The sequence below is a fragment of the Notolepis coatsorum genome (genome assembly GCF_963971535.1).
Source record: "Notolepis coatsorum genome assembly, chromosome: 1".
Taxonomy (NCBI): domain Eukaryota; kingdom Metazoa; phylum Chordata; class Actinopteri; order Aulopiformes; family Paralepididae; genus Notolepis; species Notolepis coatsorum.
In genome coordinates, this window is record NC_140165.1 from 79,266,169 (window position 1) to 79,290,154 (window position 23,986).

General features: G+C 45.3%; 1 protein-coding gene across 1 annotated transcript in view; it reads right to left on the reverse strand.

Moving 5' to 3' along the window:
- The window catches only part of LOC311235582 (mothers against decapentaplegic homolog 1-like), a 62,067-nt gene that overhangs the window by 23,927 nt on the left and 14,154 nt on the right, over positions 1-23,986 (reverse strand). Inside the window, exons 2-4 of the mRNA XM_084323049.1 lie at positions 17,119-17,530; positions 14,478-14,587; positions 10,138-10,243 (exon numbers count right to left, since the gene is read on the reverse strand). Coding sequence (XP_084179175.1) covers positions 10,138-10,243; positions 14,478-14,587; positions 17,119-17,302 — 400 coding nt within the window. The 5' untranslated portion in view covers positions 17,303-17,530. The remainder of the gene's footprint in view (positions 1-10,137; positions 10,244-14,477; positions 14,588-17,118; positions 17,531-23,986) is intronic.

Genomic DNA, 23,986 nt, shown 5'->3' on the forward strand with positions numbered 1-23,986 from the left:
AGAGAGAGAGTAGGAGAGAGGTCAGGTCGCTGTTCCTAGGAACCAACACCGGAGGGAGCACTAAGAGAGAGAGAGAGAGAGAGAGAGTAGGAGAGAGGTCAGGTCGCTGTTCCTAGGAACCAACACCGGAGGGAGCACTAAGAGAGAGAGAGAGAGAGAGAGAGTAGGAGAGAGGTCAGGTCGCTGTTCCTAGGAACCAACACCGGAGGGAGCACTAAGAGAGAGAGAGAGAAGGATTCATTACAGCTGTGTAGAGGACTGAGTCTCTACCTTGTCAATGGGCGTGTGAGAGGGGACTCACAAGGAAGGTACACTTACTGCTCACCCCTTGGCAGCAGCACAGTAGATTACATGATAACAGAACTGGATCCAGTATCCTTCAGTTCATTCACAGTCAAACCTCTGACCCCACTCTCCGACCACAGTCAGATCACTGCATACATGAAAAGAACTGAGTCTCTCAAAAATCCCCCTACACAGCCCAGTAAACTATACAACATCCCCAAATACTACAGATGGTCCCAGAACAGCATGCAGGACTACCAGAGAGCCATCGCCAGTGATGAGACACAATCACTGTTAGATACGTTCCTAGCCATGCCATACTCTAACAGTGTTGAAGGAGTAAACCTAGCTGTAGAACACATAAATTATATATTTGAAAGAACTGCAACAAAGTCCAAATAAAAATTATCAGGTAACAAACAGAGAAAAACTAAAAGGGACCAATGGTTTGACAAAGAATGTAAAGCTCTTAGAACACAGCTAAGAAAAATATCAAACCAGAAACACATAAACCCACAAAATGACACCTTACGCCTCCAATACTGTGAATCATTGAAACACTACAAAAAGACCATCAGAATTAAAAGGAACAATCATGTAAATAAACAATTGTGCAAAATAGAGGACTCTCTAAGCTCTAACTCCTTCTGGGACCACTGGAACTCATTGAATAAAGATAAGCCGGAAGAAATGGCTATCCAAGATGGGGATGTTTGGACAAACCACTTCACATCACTCTTTACAACTGTACCCTGAATACAAAAACGGAAACCAGCCAGATATGTGAAAAATTACAAAAATGGGAAAATATCATAAAGGATAATCAAAACCCTCTAGACTTCCCAATCACAGAACAAGAGCTGAAATCAAAACTCCAGTGCCTTAAAGCTAGAAAGGCCTGTGGTACAGATGGCATATTAAATGAAATGATTAAACACAGCTCTGAAAAATTCCAATTGGCTATTTTAAAATGATTCAATTTGACACTAAATCTAGGCTATTTTCCTGATGTCTGGAATGAAGGACTCATAACCCCAATTTTCAAGAGTGGAGATAAACATGACCCAAAAAACTATAGGGGTATCTGTGTGACGAGTAATTTGGGCAAACTTCTATGTAGTATCATCAACACCAGACTCATAGAATTCCTTAGAACACAGCGTTCTAAGTAAAAGCCAAATCGGATTCTTACCAAATTATCGTACCTCTGACCATATATACACTCTTAAAACCCTAATTGACATTCACGTAAAACAAAACAAAAACTAAATATATTCCTGCTTTGTCGATTTTGAAAAAGCTTTTGACTCAATTTGGCACAAAGGTCTTTTCTTCAAAATTCTAGAAAGTGGTGTTGGAGGAAATACATATGACTTGATCAAATCCATGTACACAAAAAACAGATGTGCTGTTAGAATTGGAAATAAAAGAACAAATTTCTTCACCCAGGGTCGCGGAGTCCGCCAGGGGTGCAATTTAAGCCCAACGTTGTTTAATATATATATAAATGAATTAGCAAAGTTATTAGACCTTTCTACTGCACCCGGTCTGACTCTGCACGATACCAATGTAAAATTACTGATGTACGCAGATGATCTGGTTCTGCTGTCAGCCACTAAAGAGGGTCTACAACAGAACCTAGACATCCTCCACCAGTTCTGCCAGACATGGTCTCTGAACGTAAACATGAAGAAGACTAAAGTCATGATCTTTCAAAGGAGACACGAGTCTCAGAGTTCACATAATACATTTAAATTAGGCACACACATTAGAAAACACAAAAAGCTACCCATATTTGGGATTGAAAATAAATCATAATGGAAACCATCAAAAGGAAAATTCCAATTGACATCCCAATTAGGACCTGGCTCAAAATTCAAAATTCCGTAATAAATCCAATAATATTATATGGCAGTGAAGTGTGGGGTCCATTAACTAACCAAGATTTCCCAAAATGGGAAAAACACCCATTAGAAGTACTGCATGCAGAATTGTGCAAAAACCTACTTAAGGTCCACAGACACACTGCCAATAATGCATGCAGGGCAGAACTTGGCCAATACCCCCTAATCATTCAAATTCAAAAGCAAGCCATAAAATGTTACACACACCTCCAATCAAGTGACCCCCACTCCTACCACTACAAAGCCCTTCAGAGCCAAGAGATGAAGCCAGATAAGAGTCCCCTCTGCCAGCTAGTCAGAAATCTCTGCCCACAAATGCTTCAGGACAGATACCAAAAAATCTGGCCCAACCAAATAATCTCAAAACAAAAAGAAAACTATATAGAATATTGGAACAAATCAACCAAATCTCAAAGTAAATTAGAATTCTATTTGACCCTAAACAGAGAGTACATGGTGGCAGAATACCTGACTACTGTGAATGAGATCAAATTAAGAAAAACATTGACACGGTACAGACTGTGTGGACACAGTCTAGCCATAGAAACAGGCCGTCACAGGCAAAACTGGCTGCCCAGAGAGGCCAGGCTGTGTTCACTTTGCCATCAGGGGGACATTGAGACAGAACCTCACTTCCTGCTATACTGTGAGAAATACAAGGACCTAAGAGAAGTCTTCTTTGATAAAATAAACAAAATTGATGCACAGTTTATCCATCTCCCTGATCACCAAAAGCTACTATACATGTGTGGGGAGAAAAGTCAGTGTACAGCATTAGCTGCAAAATATGTAGACGGTTGTCACAAAATAAGAGAACAAGCCCTGTAAATGTATCTGAATGGCCACACTTGAAAAATGACTACCCGATCGAGTGACTATTTTGTAAATTAATATGTTTCTTGTTGATTGTCCTTACTGTTATTACTAATATTATGATATTGTATTGCTTAATAATATATGTTATTGTTTGTATGTTGAACTTGCTTTGGCAATAAGTATGTTAATATTTCATGCCAATTTGAATTGAAAAGGAGAGGTCAGGTCGCTGTTCCTAGGAGAGAGAGAGAGAGAGAGAGAGAGAGAGAGAGAGAGAGAGAGAGAGAGAGAGAGAGAGAGAGAGAGAGAGAGAGAGAGAGAGAGAGAGAGAGAGAGAGAGAGAGAGAGAGATGGACAGAGTAGGAGAGAGAGAGAGAGAGAGAGAGAGAGAGAGAGAGATGGACAGAGTAGGAGAGAGAGATGGACAGAGTAGGAGAGAAAGAGAGGGTGAGGCCAAGAGAGTGGGGGAGACGGATCAAGAAAGGGGGAAAAAGAGGAGGATGAGAGAGAAGAAGAGAGGGAAGGACAGAGAGAGAATGTAAGAGTCATGTTTACAAAGATTAATGTCCTTTACATTTATCTAAACTTAAGAGTTTTAGATGATAATGCAAATCTGTTGTATAATAGATAACGTTAGGTTATGACTATAACCAAGTTCTGTTAATTAGGGGTGACGCTTGGCATCACTACTGCACTATCTCGTGTACGTGCACGCGTACTGAATAAACCACAAATGTACCTCTAATACCAGTATTAGTCTGACCACACCCCTCATCAGCTTACCTTCATAAGCAGGTGTGTGGTCACCTGCTCTCCTCCTTCCCAAGCTTTCACCACAAGGTGAGGTCAAGGGCTGCAGCGGCCGTCTGATGCCAAGCGTCACCCCTAATTAACAGAACTTGGTTATAGTCATAACCTAACGTTCTGTTTCATTAGGGGCTCTGCTTGGCATCACTACTGCACAAAGGGAGGCCAAGCGGAGCCGCTGGCTGACAAATACACCCCGCTGACAGCCCCCCAAAACCATCAGAACAGGGAGGGCCGAGCCCCCCCGACCCCCCCTAATGGAGGGTATCCCCCCTATTAGAGGCTTCACGGGAAGGCGACGGACCCGACCGTGCGAAGAGGCACTCAAGCAACTTAACGCACAGGGTGAGCAGACCGTGGCTTGACCCCACGACTACACACACGCACAACCCGCATGCCACCCGGGAACGAACGGAGGAACAACCTCGTTACTGCCCCCAGAATCACGGGGTCAAGGACAAACCCAACCCCGTGGCAAGGCCGTAGCAGCGGAGCGCGAAGGAAGACCCAGACCCACCAAAAGGACTGGACTCCCTGGAATGGGGGCCCGGAGAAGTCCATGATGCCAGCATCAAGACCCCACCAGGTGGGCACGTAGTGCCCCGCCCCCCACATCGCCAGCGTATTCGGACAAAGGCCCCCCAGTTACTGCACCTGGTAATCCCAGGCGGTATCCCAAGTACTAACCAGGCCAGAACCTGCTGTTCAGGTCGGTATGGCCGTAAGCCGAGCGGGCCCCGTCCCCCCAACAGTACACCGCCTGGCACACTAACCCTGCAGAACAGACAGTCAGCATGGCCGTAAGCACACAAAAAAGGTTAACCAACGGAAGCAGGCAGCGCACCGGGGAAAAACCAGGCAACTGGCTGTTAACCCTAGCCTGGAGACTGCGGACGAGACAGGCGCCAGAGGGGACAGCTGAACACAGCCGCCCCGGCGGAAGGAGCGTAAGCTGGCGGTGTTGCATGACCAAGCCTCCATTTAAAAACCCCCACCCAGAGGGGTCGAGGCAGAGAAGGCTGACACGATTGGCAGACGTCATGAACGTGCAGGGGCACCCTCAAACGGTGAACCCGGGAGTTGACACTGCTCCAACACACCAGGGAATCAACCACCTCGGTGTTACCCAATGCGGTGGTTGTTCCTATAACCCCTCAAGAAAAAACTCCAAAACACACCTGCGGGTATACACCGGCTATACCGCAGTACAAGTGTTTCAGTTTCCAAAAAGGGTTAACCCAGGCCTACGGGTCGCAAACATCACTTCGGACCGGGCCTGGGGGTACGGGAAGCACAGGGTCACCAGAGGAGGTCAAAAAACCACCCCCACAGGCCCCTCTTCGCCATGCGTGAGAGAGGAGCGAAAAATAACGGAGAACCAGCCCCTAAGCACACCGTACCTGGTATTCCCCGGCGGTCTCCCAACCAAGTACTAACCAGGACCAACCTGTGTAGCGGCCGAGATCCGACGAGATCGAGCGCGTACAGAATGGCATGGCTGTAAGCCATGACGACAGTGCTGAGTAAAAACATACCCAACCAGGGTCTCCATAGCGCTTAACCCTGTGACACCCAGACCGACCTGGCATTTTTCCCCCTGAAAAAAGCCCAAGTCCCTCAGGGTACCAGAACAGCAGATCTGCATCCCCGGCGGACAACGGGTTCAACTGATCTGGACCAGCGTGACCAGAACCAGTCCCGTGCCCTAACCACGCCGACATGCCTACTCCAGGAGAAGGGCAGATATGCGTGTTGATCTTAACATGAAAAGAAGGCGCCACCCAGACGTTCGGACGAACCGCGCCTGGTGGCCCACCCCAAGGGCGTGAGACCCCACTACATATGTTCAGATCCATCCCGTCATCATCCCCCAGACATGAACGAGAATCCGTCGACAACCCACCCAGGTCATGGGATGTGGTCGTCGGAAGAGGAAAAACCCCCATCTCAGTTGCTTTATAAAAACGCTGTTTCAACCACAAGCAACCAAGGCGTGCCAGTCAATCGCCTGTTTACAGCGAGCTAGCACTATACGTGCGTCGGGACACACCCCCATCAATGAACAGGCTATTTAGACCTGTCATTGAATCCCCAAGGCGCCCAGGGGAACGACAAGAGGGGTGTGACACTCCCTAACTCCAACACTTCTGGAATAGAAAGAAGGAAGCATCAACAGTATGTATCCCAGTCTACACAGCCGGGGTAAAAAATTTTCACATTTTTACATCCCACCACCCTCCCATAGGAAAGAGACGGGGATCCCCAGAGAGACTTCCCACGCGAGCTGTACAGATTGAAAAGAATATATTGCACCTTGAGCCATGTAAAAAACTGGTTTTAGGGCCTCCGGGGAAGAGGCACTGAACCCATACACACTCAATAAACGAATTGAATCGAATATACATACAATAGAAAAGGACCCTTCTAGAGGGTCCACTCACTTTGACAATCTGAGGAGGAAGGCTCTGTACTCTGATGGAGGCTTCCTCACATGGAAGAAGGAGTCCGAACTCACAGAAGGCCTGAATAGGCGCTTGGTGAGGAGGAGCCCTGACCACCCCCCCTGAAAACAGATCCATCACATGGACCTGAACAGCACACGGAAGTCCTACCAACAGAGACGCGCACGGTGACGTACTCTATGGCGGGGGAATTCCTGCGGTGCACACGCCCAATATACCAGGCCGTGGGACCAGGAACTCCCTCCCCCCCCCCCCCCCCCCCCCGTAACGTGCCGAACCGCCACGTGACGGGAACCTTGAAGGACAGGGGGTGTACCCCTGACCGACAGAACAATGGGGAGAGGAAAGGTTACCAGTTCACCCCTTTACGACCCCACACCCATGATACGACGTAACGACAAAAAGAGAACATGACACAGTCATAGTCAGCTCTATGAAGCGTTTCACAGCTCCACACAGCGCATGAGCTAACCTGCTATCTGATTTTTACTAAGGAAAAACACAGAATAGAGAGGGCCCTAAGAACCCCGGTCCAACATACACATGTGCTTCTGTGGCCAGTACAACCCAGTTGTAGGTCACATGACACACACAACCCATCATCACCTACAAAAAATGGCAAAAACACTCAACAGAGGAACGCCGTTTTTTTCACAATGAGAGAATACATCATTCTTGATTAGTATCGACCACAGGCCTTGCTAAGCACACATGACAGCAACCAAACCAATTTCCCTTTAGGAAATAAGTTTCTCCAGCAGATTTAGCACAACCTCAGCAATCAAGCTAAGAGTTACATCGTATCCCTACCACACAAAAGACACAAATAATGCACAACATGTCTGATAGGAGGTGATAAAGTCCCCAGGGAACCGGGGGGGAAAACACAATCCTCCTATTTTACCCTCAATACGGCCAGTTAAAACAGGAAAACCTGTTAATGTGTGAACACACTGTTCATTGTCATTACAGTCTGAGAAAGAACATTCTTTTACTCACTTGTCACCAAGCATAGCTTCATAGGTTAGTTACCTTAGTTGTGAGTACACGGCCGTGTTACTCACACAACAACCAGATCATTACATCCCGTTTGCACGGAGAAGCTAACTGCCAGTGACAAAAACAGCTCACACATAACCCGCAACGTATCCTAAATGCATTGTAGCAACACACGTTTTGGGAAAAACACCGTTATTCACAATACATTTAGCAAAGTAAAACCAGAAGACGTGTTATGAGGTCTGGTCAACCCCGTTCCTACCCGGAACGCAGATCAGCGAAGTGCAGTCACAAGACACCGTAGAACACAGCCGTCCTGTGTTGTTCGATCCGGGCAGCGTCGCCGCTCCAACCAGTCGCTACAGTCCTCTTTGTTGACGCAATCCCCGTCCAGGCTCAGGGCAGGGTCGACGAACATCCCCTGTCAAGGATGACGTCGTGGTCAAGAGTGTAAAACATGTTAAAATCAAAGCACGTTCAACAGAATAGCATCAAGCTAACGGCTGCTCCAACCGTTCGGGTGCTATTGCTTCTGCTCGCGAGACGCCGATCTAACGACGCACGCGATCAGAAGCGAGCTCACGGCGGCGCACGAGAAGCTAAGCTACCCCGCGCCAGGCCATGGCCATAGCAGCAAGCTAACGTTACCTAGCGACCACGACATGCTAGCCCCGCAGCTAACAGCTGACTGGCTAATAGTAGGCCTTAAGCAGGCCATGCAGCGATCCAGCAGGCTAACGCAGCAGTCAACAGCTGACCGGCTAACCGTAAGCTATGAACATGTAAACAATGACATAACACTCACCCAGACAGGCCGCCGTTCTGAACCTCTCCTCACTTTTTAAGAGAAAAGAGAAAACAAGATGTCAACACCGCTTCACAACGGTGACATTAACACATCCGACGGAATCAGCACAGTACCAACTGGCCTGTGTAGCTGACTTTGAACATGAATCTGCCGCTATCGCACATTACATGCACATATCCCCTCGTGAAGGAATACTCTCATTTGGATATGAAAGATGGGGCCTTAACACGGTGACAGAGAGAATCCACTCGTCCAGAACACACAGGGATCACCAGTGTCAATGGTCGCGGCCCACTAGTTAAAACTATAATGGTCTCCAGACCAAGGCCTTCTGTCGCCTAGGTGGCTGAACAAAGGACCCTAGCCTGGGGCCGGTTTCCATAAACTTTGTCAAGTAGCCCCCATAGCACTAACAGACAAGTGGAGCCCGCCAGCAAACACTACTCACCCAACCTGGAACGCACCGCTTCTCACAACAGCGGCATGTCCGACAGTTCAGCTGTGGCCTGACAGGTTTCACCCCAACAAACACAGCAAGGAACTGCAGTTGAGAAGCATGCAGCGGCGTGCTCCCAATACGAAAACCGGTGGAGGGTTTTTAGAATGATCATCATCTTCCAGACACTCCAGTACGAAGACAATATCGCCGTATTTTCTCGAAAATAGTGAGAGAGAAAATAAAGATATGATGTCAACGTATCCTTGTTTCCCAAAGCTGCTCCTAAACCTTTCTTCCATCATGGTGTCAAGTGTGGGGATCTACCGAGGCACTTCTTCCTTGTGGTGAAAGCGAGAAGGAGGAGAGCAGGTGACCACACACCTGCTTATGAAGGTAAGCTGATGAGGGGTGTGGTCAGACTAATACTGGTATTAGAGGTACATTTGTGGTTTATTCAGTACGCGTGCACGTACGCGAGATAGTGCAGTAGTGATGCCAAGCAGAGCCCCTAATGAAACAGAACTAGATAATACTTAGATAGTTGATCATACTTAAGATAGTAGAAAATACTTAGATAACTAGATAATAATTCGATAGTAGATACTACTTAGATAACTAGATAATTAAATAAGTAGATAATTAAGATAACTTAGATAGTAGATAATACTTAAGATTAGGGGTGTAACGGTACACAAAAACCACGGTACCTCGGTTTTGAAGTCAAGGTTCGGTGCAGGTTTTCGGTACAGTGGGGGAAAGTTTGGCTGGTGTGGTGTAGTGTGCAGTAACTAATTGTACTTGTAGGGCTGTCAACGAATATTCTATATTGAAATTAATAATAGACTTGTAAAGAAATTAAAAAAAAATAATAATAATTAGTAGGGCTGACCCCTATTAGTCGATTAGTCGACTAATCAGTCGAAAGGAGCCGTAGTCGACTGCCAACCTCTTAGTTGAATACAAAACATATATATATATATATATATTTATAATATTTTTTTATCATTCTTTCCAAAAGAAGAGAGGCCTAGAAGCGTGGCTAACGCTAATGGCACGCATACCAGAGGCTAACTGCCTAAGAAAACAGGCACAGAGGCACTGAAAGAGGATTTCACCCATCTAATGAACACACTGGACTAGACAAATATCAATGGACCAATTGCATGCTTTTGCAGAGGACAAGAAGCCTTCAGACATTAAGCACCCCCCACAGCCCAAATGGAATGATATAAAAAAGAATATATATATATATTATACTTTTTTATTTTTATTATTATTTTTTTTTAAGTCGACTAATAGTCGACTAACGGCAAATTTTGGCCAATCATAGTCGACTATCCAAATCCTTAGTCGGGGACAGCCCTAATAATTATATTAGATTGTGAAAAAAACAGCCCCCGGTGGGCGGACGTTAGTGGTTAAGATACCGTTGTATTCGTTCGGTACACTACAGCCATACGGTACGGTACGGTACACACTGAAACGGTTCTGTTCGGTACGGATACGTGTACCTTTACACCCTAGATAGTAATTAGATAATTAAATAAGTAGATCATTAAGATAAATAGATAATAATTAGATCATTACATAATGATTAGATGATTGGATAATACTTACTGGGACTATCAACTCGTTTGTAGTGGTAGGGGTTGATGCACACGTCCTTATGTTTGGCACTGAAGGGGAACTGGCAGCATTCTAAAGGCTTCAGCTCGTGATGCGACTAGATCACACGGAGAGAGAGGTTTTTATTTTTAGAAAAACATTTATTTACATACCGGTAGTCTCACTACAAAGGTGTGTGTCAATTCAATTAAATAAATACACATTATATCTCACATCAAACATGTTCTCATCCTACTCAAAAACACATGAGATCTCACATAAAAGCAGTGCTAAAACACAGCTGCCCCTCTACAACACAACAAATAACTTCATTGAGAACACAAATTCATTCATGAGTGAATCAAATCTAAAATCCACTCTGACCCTGGCTCTTAAACATTGGCATCAGCTGACCACCGAGTCATTTCCAACTTGGTTTTTCCTGCTCTTATAAAAATGGCCTTTTTGGCCTGACCCACAACGAAATTCAATGTTTGTCACTTCATTACATTTTCCTTTTTGTATCCAGCACCAAACACAAAAGCCGTTTCACTCCAACTCTCATATTTTCAAGGTTTCAAACAAACCTTCAAGCATTTTTACAGTCTAAAAAAACAGTGAAACATTGTAACAAAACGGATAACAAATTGAGAGTGGGATTTAGTTTAGCAACAAAACTATTGACCGCTACTGCCCCCTTCAAAATTCTCCACTGAAGGTCCTCTTATTTAACTGTGGTTTATACAGAACTCTCCACACGGGTGTACCCTGTCCCTTATAGTACAGTCTTGGACCTTCAGTCTCTCTCTCCACACAGTGTCTGTTCTTCCACTCAATTGGGTTTTATTCAATCAATCAATCATCTTTATTAACAGACACAGGGTCCACAGAGTAAAAAAACACACAAACATAATCAACAAATCACATCACAATAAATAAAAACATAAACCAATAGCAGCTCTACAACGGGGCACTGTACCAATACTTCCAGATACAGGACTTGATGATGTCACTGAGACTAGGTTGAGGCAGCATCAACAGGATGATCCGGTTCTGAGACACATTCAGACGACAGATACATTTGTACATCAGGTGTCTCAGCAGAGCATGAACGGAGTCAACTCCAGCACCACAACACATCTAGCTGGCACTGCAGCACCGAAGGCTTCCTCCGCAGAATCCTCAGGCAATCATTGTAAGCAACCTGGAGCTTATGAAAGCTATTCAATCAACGCTTTGACACATTATTTATACATATTTTCCCCATTCAACATAAACGATCAGCCAGTGCAACATACAGTAACAACCCAACATGGGTCCCATCAGTCCAGTTTGGTACATTTCAGGTGCAACATACAGTAACAACTATGGCTGTCAGTTTATCGCGTTAATTAGATTAATTAATTACACAGCAAATTATCGCGTTAAAATTAATAATTAAAAAAAATAACAATTTATAATTAATTTTTTTGGAAATCTCATTCATTCCATAATAACGTAGAATAAACATTTACAGACTTTTTTTTTAATTGTCCATTTGCATGTTCTTGGTATCTGATTCTAGGGACACTATGGATCTCAGGGAATGTATTCCCAGTGTCAGAAATACTGTGTCTGTTACTAGGCTTGAGTAAATTGTAATGAACCAAATGAGAATATCAATTCAATTCTTATTTAATATATTTATTTTTTTGACTGAATAACACCATGCTAAAATTTACCAGACCTGAAAAATCTAAGCAAATGAATAAAGGGAAGATGATTAAACAGAAGGTTTTGTAGATACAGTACTGAATTCTGCCATCCGGACACATGCAATTTGAAATATGATTATAGAATAAAAAATATCAGGCCTAAAATGGTTATGCGATTAAAATGCGATTAATTAATTACAAATCCTTAATTGCCTGACAGCACTAGTAACAACCCAACATGGGTCCCGTCAGTCCAGTAACAACCCAACATGAGTCCCGTCAGTCCAGTTTGGTCCATTTCAAGGCCAAGCTCAGGGTTCCACTGGAATACCCCCGTAACACGTCTTGTTCCTCGATGCTCAGTTTTCCAGTCCATGCGTTTAAAATGTCTCTGGTGTGATGGGCTGACCTCAGTAGAGAAGCCACTGCCTCTGTGTGGCGAAGTCCTGGCCCGGCTACATCCACTATATGTCTCCGTTTTACTGCCTCAACTGAATGCAAACACTGGACAAGCCCAGGTCTACTATTGTCCTGAATGTCTAGCCGGGCCCCATATATTTAAGGTTCTTCCAGAAGCCAAAACAGTGACGTTTCCGACTCCAGTCTGTTCCATTTAAATAAAAGCCATGCTCTAAAATCACTCGGATAAAAAGGAGATATTTCACAGAAATCTGCAGTTACGTCTGTTAAAAACAAAGATGCATCCAAACCCACACCTTCCACTCCCCTAAAAATGGCAGCCATTACAGGTTCCCAGACAACATCATCACCTCCTATTAAAAACCGTTGGATATGCTGCAGTCTAAAAGCTGCCTTTCTACTCTCCAAGTGCACTAAACCCTGACCAGCCTCCCCCTCCTCTGTATGTGAGGTGTAACAGCCACCTCCACTTGGCTAACCTCCCCTCTACCTTTTCTACCACTCCTTCCCAGTTCTTCTGTAGTCTGATCATCACCTAAGTAAACCCCCAGGTACCTTAAGCCTCCCCTCTTCCAGCTTAATCCTCCTGGCAACCGAGGAAGACCTGTCACCCACCTCCCAACTGCTACAGCCTCACTCTTTGCCCAGTTCACTTTCGCAGCCGACATCTTTCCAAAAGGTTTCAACGATGTTACCCAGAACCGTCACATCTTGCTGATTTTTAACAATCACAATAATATCATCTACATATGCAGATAGATTTACTTAGACCACCATTAATTTTCAGCACGCTGGCGGTGGCTGGGTGGCGCAGTGGGCAAGGTGCTCGCCACTAACGCAGGAGATGCTGGTATCGAGCCCAGCTCTTGGCGTTGCTACCGGCTTGGCCGGCCGTCATACTAACACAATTAGCAGTGTTAGAGGGTGGGAAAGCCGGTGGGTGGGGATTGGACGTTGTGGACAGCGACTCCTACAGGTCGGTTGGGTGACGCCTGTACAGCAGAAACAGGAAGTATCGGGGGCAGCGTGAGCCTCCCACGCGCTACTCCTCGCCACAGAGTTCGAGCTGTCTGGTGAAAAGATGCGACAGGCTGCCTCCTCGTGTACCGGAGGGGACACGTGATGCAAGGCTTCTATCCTCACCACAGCCGACCAGTGGGAGGCATAGTCTAGCAACGTTCAAGACAGGGGAGGGAAGAATTGGAATTACGAAATTGGGATGGGATGGGAGAAAAATAGAAAAATAAGGAGAAAAAGTGGATACAAAAATAAATAAAGAATTCAGCATGCTCTCAATATCTTCATACATCACTTTAATCTTGGCAATGAATCCAGGGCTGAGGCCAAACCTTTCCAACACTTTCCACAGGTACTGGTGCTCAACACGATCAAAAGCCTTTTCCTGGTCCAAAGAAACCAAACCAGCATCAAAACCCACTGAACCAGAGACTTCCAAAAGATCTCATTAGTGACACATTGTCAACAATGGACCTGCCAGGCACACAGTAAGTTTGTGTCCTGTGGATGATCTGGTCCATCACCTTTTTCAGTCTGTTAGCCAGGACTTTAGACAGAAGCTTATATTCGCTACATAGCAAAGAGACAGGCCTCCAGTTCTTCATCTCTTGGAGGTCCCCTTTTTTGGCAACAGAGCCAGAACTGCTCTTCTGCATTGTGAACATGGTGGTGGTTTATATGTTTATGAGCTTTGTGAGCACTTTGTGAACGTGGTGGTTTATATGTTTGTGAGCTTTGTGAACGCGGTGCTTTATATGTTTGTGAGCTTTGTGAACGCGGTGCTTTATATATTTGTGTGAGCTTTGTGAACGCGGTGCTTTATATGTTTGTGTGAGCTTCGTGAACGCGGTGGTTTATATGTTTGTGTGAGCTTTGTGAACGCGGTGCTTTATATGTTTGTGTGAGCTTCGTGAACGCGGTGGTTTATATGAGCTTTGTGAACGTGGTGGTTTATATGTTTGTGTGAGTTTCGTGAACGCGGTGGTTTATATGTTTGTGTGAGCTTTGTGAACATGGTGGTTTATATGTTTGTGTGAGCTTTGTGAATGCGGTGGTTTATATGAGCTTTGGGAACGCAGTGGTTTATATCCTAATATGATTCAATTCTCCACACCTTTTCAACACAAATCTGTTTATAAACCTAATCCCTTACATTAACCTCACTGGAGAGGTCACAGTTAACTGTAGATTAACCCTTTAGTAACCTAGTAGTCCATCTACCTGCAGATCGGGCCACCTCCACACTCTGCAGTAGATGACATGAGGAAGTCCTTTACGGTGAGAGACCTGGAGACGTCCATCCAAAGACCGTGGGATGGTCACACACTCACCTGGAGAGAGAGACGGACAGAAAGACAGACAGAGAGAGAGAGACAGAAAGACAGAGAGAGAGAGAGAGAGAGAGACAGACAGACATCTTGTTTGAAGTTCATGTTTGAAAAGCAGTACTTAGTACTTAAGACACTAGGCTGTCCAACCAGGGTGTAGTGTGTATACTGTTTACAGTGTCTAGTAGGGCTGCACGATTTGGGGGAAATATATTATATAATATTAATATATAATAATTTTTTAAGATTTTTTTTTATTATTATTATTATTATTGTATTATTAACTCATTCACTGCCAACGACGAGTATACTCGTTATTGGCCGCCAATCGTTGGACGCCAACAACGAGTATACTCGTTATTTGATTGTTATTTCTTTTATTCGCTATTTCCATTCATTATCCATCCAGGAAGGCTGGTGTTACCATAGGGAATGAGTCTGAGATCGCAAAAGTCCAATACCACCGCCTGGTGGTATGCAGCCGATGTTGCACTTCCTTTGAGACTCAGATTCAGATTCCTTTATTAAGCCATTTGTGTAAAAACACATGGTAATTGTTGCAGCATTACAGTGTATGCATTTTTCATTTCTTTTTTCACAGTAACAACACCAACACAGACGCAGGACAAAAAACAGTGCAGTGGAGGATTAAAGTAAAGACTAGTGCAGTGCAGTCAGTGTCATTGTGCCAGTGTCACTTGGGGGCAGAGGGGGGGGGGGGGGGGGGGGGGGGGGGGGGTGGGGCTGTGCGTTGATGAAATGCCTCCGGGCAGACTTTTCTAGTAACTTGGACCAAGGGCTTCACCCGATCATTATGCTGTGGTGGGTTATGTCGTGGGCCAAATGGACATACGATCTACCAGATGGCAATCAAATAATTGGAATATTCTTTTTGGAATCCCACCGGCCACAGGTAAGAGCAATTTAACGTCAATTTCAGCTTGATTGTGCCTTGTTTTCATAGCCATCGCCGTGATCAGCGTACGCTGTTGTACTAACGAATGCCGTTATTGACAATCAATTCATCAGAAATTACCCCCCCCCCCCTTTCATGCATTCAGGATGGAACATTATATACCGATCATATGCATTTAAATTGTAGCGTGTATAGGGACAAAGTGCCAATGGATTAAGTATAATATACGTCGCAGGCTATTACTAGCCTCCCAGGAATTACCCTAAACCGCTCTAAAACCATACTTATATTCACCACGGTATAAAACGGGAATGTATGGATGGGAAAACATTTTATTTTTCACATCTTGAATGATAGATACTTGATGTCAAATGGGCCATAGTATTGCATCCATAGCTATAATATAGAATATAGTTATAGCCCTACAAACAAGGTGACCGACTCCATTGGTTTAATGCGTGGCAGCACATAGCCATATCCCGTTCCCAGCATGGCAGAGAAAGAGTTAAAGCTAGTCCTCTGGTCATGCATCCACTCAACTCATAGAAAAAACAGCCTCAGGCTATTCTAAAAGTATTGATACTAATACTGATACTAATAAAAAGAGTATTGAACCGTTTTTAACAGCTGGGTATCGAGATACCTTTCTAGTATCTGTATCATTTAACACTAGTAGTAAAGACATTTATTTTGACATTCTGATTAAAAAACTTTCTAAATAAAAGTAAATGTATCTGACTGCTTGTATTAATTGATGAAAAAGTAGCCATGTGCAGTAATATAGATTATAAAATTGAGGATGTAATATATTATTGAGCTGCATCGTAGAATCTAATCAAATCGTGGACAGCTGAAGCTTAATCGAATCGAATCGTGAGGCCAGTGAAGATTCCCAGCTCTGCAGCTAGGTTCCTTACCGGCACCAGAAAGAGAGAGCACATCACACCAGTCCTAGCCTCCCTACACTGGCTCCCAGTCCCACTTAGAATAGATTTCAAAATCCTCCTCCTCACCTTCAAGGCACTATCGGGTGCAGCACCCCTATACATCACCGAGCTCATCACCCCCTACGCAGCACCCAGGTCACTAAGATCCTCCAACCAGGCTCGGCTGGTCCCCCCCCCCCCGCACCAGACTAAAAAAGAGAGGCGATCGCTCCTTCAAGGCCGTAGCCCCCAAACTATGGAGCCAGCTTCCCCTGGAGATTCGATCTGCCCCTACGCTGGAGACATTTAAGGCCCGTTTAAAAACCCACTTTTATTCCCTAGCCTTCGATTAATCCTGATTCTCCCACACCCTAACCCACACACTCCCATGCAATTTAATCCTGCCCCCTCCCTCTTGTATCTCTTCTTGTGCTCCTCTGTCCCCGGTGTGCTATACTGTACTTTGTGCCCTCCTATCCGCTTGTCCTATTTTTTTAATGTACTGTCCTGTCCTGTTGTGCCTTTTTGTATTTGTGTATTTTATAGGACATTGATTTTATGCTTTGACTGTACTGTACAGCACTTTGGTTGGCTCTCGAGCTTTTAAATGTGCTCTATAAATAAATTACTTGACTTGACTTGACTTAGCTCAGGGTGTAGTATGTATAGTATTTACAGTGTCTAGTACTCACTAGGTTGCCCGGGGCAACTCAAGGCCTTCTCCAGGTCCTCCATGGCTCCTTTCTTCTTCTTCAGTTTCTTCACCAGCGCATCCACAGCTTTCTCCGCCCACTTCTCCTCCTCGTCCCCCTGTTTCCATCCCAGAAGCCTCTTCACCGCCGGGCTGGTGAAGGAGAACAGCGAGGTCACGTTCATCCTGGAGAGAGAGGGGTGGTGCTGGATGGAGAGAGGGGTGGTTCTGGAGGGAGAGAGGGGTGGTGGTGGTGGAGGGAGAGAGGGGTGGTGCTGGAGTGGGGTCTCTCTCACACACACACACACACACTCAGGTGTGTTTGCGATAGGTGTGTCTGCTCTGCTTCTCTGTTCAGGGGTCAGGAGTCAGTGTCTCTAGGGGCAGGGGTCAGCCATCTGTCTGGAGCACATCTGAGAAAAAAAGAGAGAGATGAGTTAACATTAACAAAGCACACACTAATAGTTTGTTTATTATTTAATTTTTTTCCCAGGGACAGTACACATTAATGAATCTTCAGTTTCCACATCAATGTAAATGTGCCAGATTTGAGCTAATGAGCTTGTTTCCCTCTGTAGTCCCTGCCTACCATTTACATTTACATTTAGTCATTTAGCTGACGCTTTTATCCAAAGCGACTTACAAGTTCTGTACGACAAGCCATCAGGAAGGGCACAACTCTATCAGCTGAGTAACAATGTTCATCAAAGTGTTGAGTGCTACAGTGTAGGTTAGTTTATTAGGACAAGTGCATGACAGTATGGTTAGTTAGGGTTAGATTTTTTTTTCCTTTTTTCTTTTTTTAATTCAGATAATGGTTGAAGAAGTGCGTCTTTAGTCGACGGCGAAAGATTGGACGTGTTTCGGCTGTCCTAACTGGGGTGGGTAGTTCATTCCACCATTGTGGGGCAAGGACTGAGAATAGGCGACTTCTCTTTGATGACCCTCCCGGAGCTTGGATAGGAGTAGGTCTGAGGCGGCCAGAAGATGCAGAGCGTAGGGGTCTTGAGGGTGTGTAGTTAGAGACCATTGACCGGAGGTAGGCGGGAGCAGTTCCCTTTGCCGCACGGTATGCTAGGTCGAGGGCCTTGAAGCGGATTCATGCAGCAATGGGGAGCCAGTGCAGGTCCCTAAGAAGTGGGGTGACATGGGCCGACTTCGGTAGGTTTGAGATCAGGCGGGCCGCTGCGTTCTGAATGAGTTGAAGAGGCTTAGTGGCAGGGCTCGAGACTAACGATGTCCCGTCGTCCCGGGGACAATCAAATATTGATTTGGGACGAACAGAAATCTTTGCTGGGACGCAACCGGGACGGAGAGGATTTTTTTTTCACAGGAAATGTCAATTGGCCGACTGTCAGTGCGCGCATATATTGCTGTCAAATGGTGAATGTCTCGTGCTGACTAAGTTCACTGAAGTCTAAACGTAGCGTGATTTGCCAAATCCAATGACTATCTCTGCCTCCCAATGCAGCCATACGCTAATCCAGCATCAAGCTCCTACCCACCTCTCCTCAGCCAGTCGCGCTGCAGCAGCGTCACACCCCAAATGAATCTCGCATCAAAAAAGAAAAACGTGTTAACAGGTGAGGGAAATCTCTCTTACCTAGGCTTTCTCCACTGGTATTTAACCCTGGTTGACACAGTGAATGACAGCTGGTAATTGACAGTCGCACGGCACGAGACCACTGTACAAGAACCGCGGAAAGATCAGAATGTTATAAATAAAATAAAAAGCGCAGTATACTGTGGCATCCTCTCAGTGAAGAGACCGCAAACATGCTGCGCTATTTGAAGAGGATAAACACAGACCCAAAATGACCAACAGGGAACTGCATCCAGCAATACTACCCCTGAGTCTAAGGTGAGGACACATTTAAATCACAGAAGTGTAATGTTAGTCTATTGGAACTGTATACAGTTATCGACGCGTTCTAGTTATAGCTGCTTATTGCTAGCTAACGTTACTGACTAACGTATCAGACTGCCACTGATTAATCCATAGTTCACACTATTTTATTCTTATTTTTAATATTATTATATTGTTATTCCTATTTTAGTCCTATTGACCTAAATGTTTATTGTTGTTCAATGTGAGCGATACATAGTCTGCTCTGTAGTGCCGAATTTCCCTCGGGATTATTAAAGGATTTCTATTCGATTCTATACTAACACGTAATGTTACTACCATTGCGAGTTAATTGGCATAACGTTACATTTATCTAAACGAACGCAGAGAAATAGACGACAGGCTATAGGCAAACTTCACTTCAGCTACACAATGAATCCATATTCAGTGAAGAGGGCCCGCTGGAATTTAGCAGCAATTATCAATATCGACCAGGAGGACAGCGCGATCTAAGGGACATGTTTCATTACTAGTCAAGTGTCATTACTTTAGTTATCAAAGGTGGAATCTCTGGACGCAATGACATTATGTAGTTTAAAGCTAAACTACGTTTTTCTTTCTTGTTAGAAGAGGGATAACTTATTCAGTTAGATTTGATTTGATCTTTATTTATCTCTAACATTTTCAACCATAAACACACATTTGTAATAACAAAAAAAAACTAAAACGAAATAAAATACATTTAAATATATTTTCCTATGGAAGGAATAATCAACATGGCTCCAATTGGTTGACTATAACAGCACCGTGACCAAATATCCCTATACTAGCACCTTGTTAAACACTTTTTTTTATATTTATTTTTAATCATAATTATTCTTGTGAAATCTTTCCACCATGGGAGCCTTTTGACTAAATCAATTTATTCTCCCCTTCTCTGAATGGTGTTTCTTATGGCAATAACAACTATAGACGACAAAACCAAAGTAAAGAAACTGATTTTTGGGACGGTTACATTCACTTTGGGACGGTTAAAATTGTATTTCGGGACGGTTCTGGGACGGTGGTGAAAAAGGTTAGTCTGGAGCCCTGCTTAGTGGCAGTGGCCGGGAGGCCAGCGAGCAGTGCGTTGCAGTAGTCGAGGCGGGAGATGACTGTTGATTGGACGAGGAGTTGGGTGGCTTCTTGTGTCAGGAAGGGGCGGATCCTTCTGACGTTGCTCAGGAGGAATCGGCAGGTTCTGGTTGTCGCTGCGATGTGAGCAGAGAAGTTCAACTGGTCGTCGAGGACAACACCAAGGTTCTTGGCGGTCGGGGACGCGGTCACAGCTGCATTCTCGACTGTGATGGAAAGGTCGGTCAGGGGGGAGGATTTGGCCGGCAGGTGGAGCAATTCTGTTTTGCTTAGGTTCAGTTTGAGGTGGTTGGTCGTCATCCAGGCGGAGATGTCGGACAGACAGGCCGAGATACGCTCAGAGACGTGGATATCTGAGGGAGGGAAGGAGAGGAAGAGTTGAGTATCGTCGGCATAACAGTGGTAGGAGAAGCCATGAGACGTGATAATGTTACCCAGTGATTTAGTGTAGAGGGAGAAGAGAAGGGGTCCTAAAACCGAGCCCTGGGGGACACCCGTCCGCAGGGGGCGGGTGGCCGACAGGGTCCCTCTCCATGACACTTGGTAGGAGCGGTCATTGAGGTATGATGACAACCATGTCAGCGCAGAGCCAGCCACTCCCATTCCTGCGAGGGCCGCGAGGAGGATCTGGTGGTTGACTGTGTCGAAGGCTGCAGATAGATCTAGGAGAATCAGGACAGAGGAGAGGCCTTTCGCTTTTGCTAAGTGAAGTGCCTCTGTGACCGCAATGAGGGCTGTCTCTGTGGAGTGACCAGTCCTGAAGCCTGACTGATTAGGGTCTAGGAGGTCATTCTGTAAGAGATAAGCAGTAAGTTGGTTGGATACAGCACGTTCAAGTGTTTTAGAAAGGAAGGAGAGAAGAGAGACAGGACGGTAGTTGCCTATGACGCCGGGTAGGGTTCAGGGATGGTTTTTTTATGAGGGGCGTGACTCTGGCTTGTTTTAGGGAGGTGGGGACCACCCCCGAGTTGAGTGAGGAGTTGATGGTTGCAGTTAGGAATGGGAGGATGTCTGGTGCTATGGTCTGGAGGAGTGGGGAAGGTAGCCGGTCCAGCTGGCATGTAGTCGGACGGTTCGACGTTACCAGTGTCAGGGTCTCGGCTTCTGTAATGGGAGAGAAAGATGACAGAGTGAAGGATGAGGTTCTCGATTCAGCATTTGGAATGGGTGGGGGTTGGGAGAAAGAGCTGCGGATGTTCTCCACTTTTTCCTCAAAGAAGATCGCAAAGTCTTCGGCAGAGAAAGATGTCTTTATGGTGTGGGAGGAAACCAGAGTACCAAGAGGAAACCCAGGCGAACACAGGGAGAACACGTAAACTCCACACAAAAAAGGCCCCCTGCTGGGGTTCGAACCCAGGGCCTTCTTGCTGTGAGGCAGCAGTGCTAACCACTATGCCACCGTGCCACCCAATAGTCTAGTTCTGTAGCCACTAGCTAGCAGCATAGAATGACCTGTGACTTGGGCTGAGTATCGTTTTAATTCCAGTGCAGATACTGACAGATACCAAAATCATACCTGGTCGATACCTCACTTTAGCTTAGAGATATGGTTGCGTGTGCTGCATGAGCCAACCATTGGTTGAACAGAAGAAACAGCCAATGACCAGCCTGATATCTTGGAACAAACGTGCCTATTGGCTCACTGACACTGATGAGATTAACTAGTCTTAGGTATTGAAATGTGGTTTTGCATGACACATATTCCGCTACTGGATAGTATTTGACACCAGCCCATGACACCAGCCCAAGCTGTACCTAGTGAATACAGGGTCCTCCAAACAGGACCAAAAACAACTGACCAAGGCCTCAGATATCAGGACCATTACCCTACAGCAGCGGTCGGGAACCTATGGCTCGCAAGCCATATATGGCTCTTCCGGTGACGGCATATGGCTCCCAGACAATTTTGAGTAAAATTTTTTTTTTTATTAAATACTTGTGATATTTCTTAATAATACTGTGTCATTTTAAAGTAAACCGAAATTAGTTTTGAAGATAAATTTCACGGGTCGGAATGTATAATCCTGTGATTTATTGTGGATATTTACTGTTAATGCTTGTGTGTCTAGTTTTATGTCATGTCAAAAAATATATAAAAAATTTGTTCACAAAAAAAATATATATCACGGGTCGGGAACCAATGGCTCGCGAGCATGTCCGGGTCATTGTAAAGGTGAAGAAATCAATTTGATCAGATAGCCAACTAGTTTATCCGCTTCAACCCTTATAACGGAAAAGATGGCGAAAAGAAAAAAAGACCAAGATTACCGTGCATTCCAGACTGCGTGGACAGAGGAATTTGCATTTGTGGAGAGAGCAGGATCTGCGGTATGTCTAAATGATAAAATTGCATCGATGAAACGGACAAATATAAAGCGGCACTTCGATACGCGCCATGCTCCATTTGCATCGAAATATCCAGCGGGGGACCAGCAGGAAAAGGGCATGCGAGGAGCTACAGCGGAGAGTGCAGACGAGTCAGCAGCAACTACGCGTGTGGCCCAAGCAAGGTGACGGGAATTCCGCTAGCTTTGCGGGTGCTTTGGCAATAATAGTAAGGAATGGAAAGCCATTCACAGATGGCGAGTATGCCAAAACATTCATGCTTGATGTGGCCAATGAACTGTTTGATGACTTCTCAAAGACAAGATAATCAAACGAATAAAAGACATGCCCCTGTCAGCAAGAACTGTGCACGATCGTAGCATCATGATGGCAAATCAAGTCAAGGAAACACAAATTAAGGACAAACACCGGGACATACTTTTCTCTCGCGTTAGATGAGTCAACAGACGTTAGCCATCTATCTCAGTGCAGTATAATTGCCAGGTGCAGGTGACACACTGCGTGAGGAAAGCTTGGCTGTTTTGCCAATGAAAGGGACAACAAGAGGAGAGGATTTATTCACGTCTTTCATGGAGTTTGCTAAAGAAAAAAAACTACCGATGGATAAACTTATTTCTGTCTGTACTGATGGTGCACCCTGTATGTTGGGGAAGAACAAAGGATTTGTAGCGCTTCTCCGTGAACATGAAGAGAGCCATCCTAAGTTTTCATTGCATCCTGCACCAGGAGGCGCTTTGCGCTCAGACGTGTGGCCAGGAGCTTGGTGAGGTGATGTCGCTGGTCATTTGAGTGGTCAACTTTATTGTTGCCCGAGCTTTAAATGATCGCCAGTTTAAAGCTCTGTTAGAATAAGTTGGGAATCATTATCCCGGTCTGCTTTTACACAGAAAGTGCGTTGGTGGTCAAGGGGGAAGGTGCTCAGCCGTTTTGCAGCTTGCCTGAGTGAAATCCGGACTTTTCTTGAAATGAAAGGCGTCAAGCATCCTGAGCTAGACAACACTAACTGGCTCCTGCAGTTTCACTATCTCGTGGACATAACTGGCCATCTGAACCAGCTCTATGTGAAAATGGAAGGTATTGGACAAATACAATCTCATCCCTTCAACAAGCAGTGTTTGCATTTGAAAGCAAGCTGGAAGTCTTTCTCAGGGACATTGAAACAGGTCGTCTTCTGCACTTTGAAAGACTGCAACAATTTAGAGATGCATGCTTAGCAAGTGACTCCACTCGGGCGGCTACGTGGCGTAGTGGGCAAGGCGCTCGCCACGAATGACGGAGACGCTGGGCTTGCCTGTTCGAGCCCAGCGCTCCACATTGCTTTCAGTTTAGCTGGTCGTTCATACTAATACACATTGGCCGTATTAGGGGGTAGGAAACTGATGGGTGGGGATTGGGCGTTGTGGACAGCGACTCCTACAGGTCGGTTGGTGCGCCTGCGCAGTAGAATCAGGAAGTGTCGGGGGCAGCGTGAGCCTCCCACGCGTTACTCCTCGCCACAGAGATCGAGCTGCGCAGGTGAAAAGATGCGACTGCTGTTACCTCA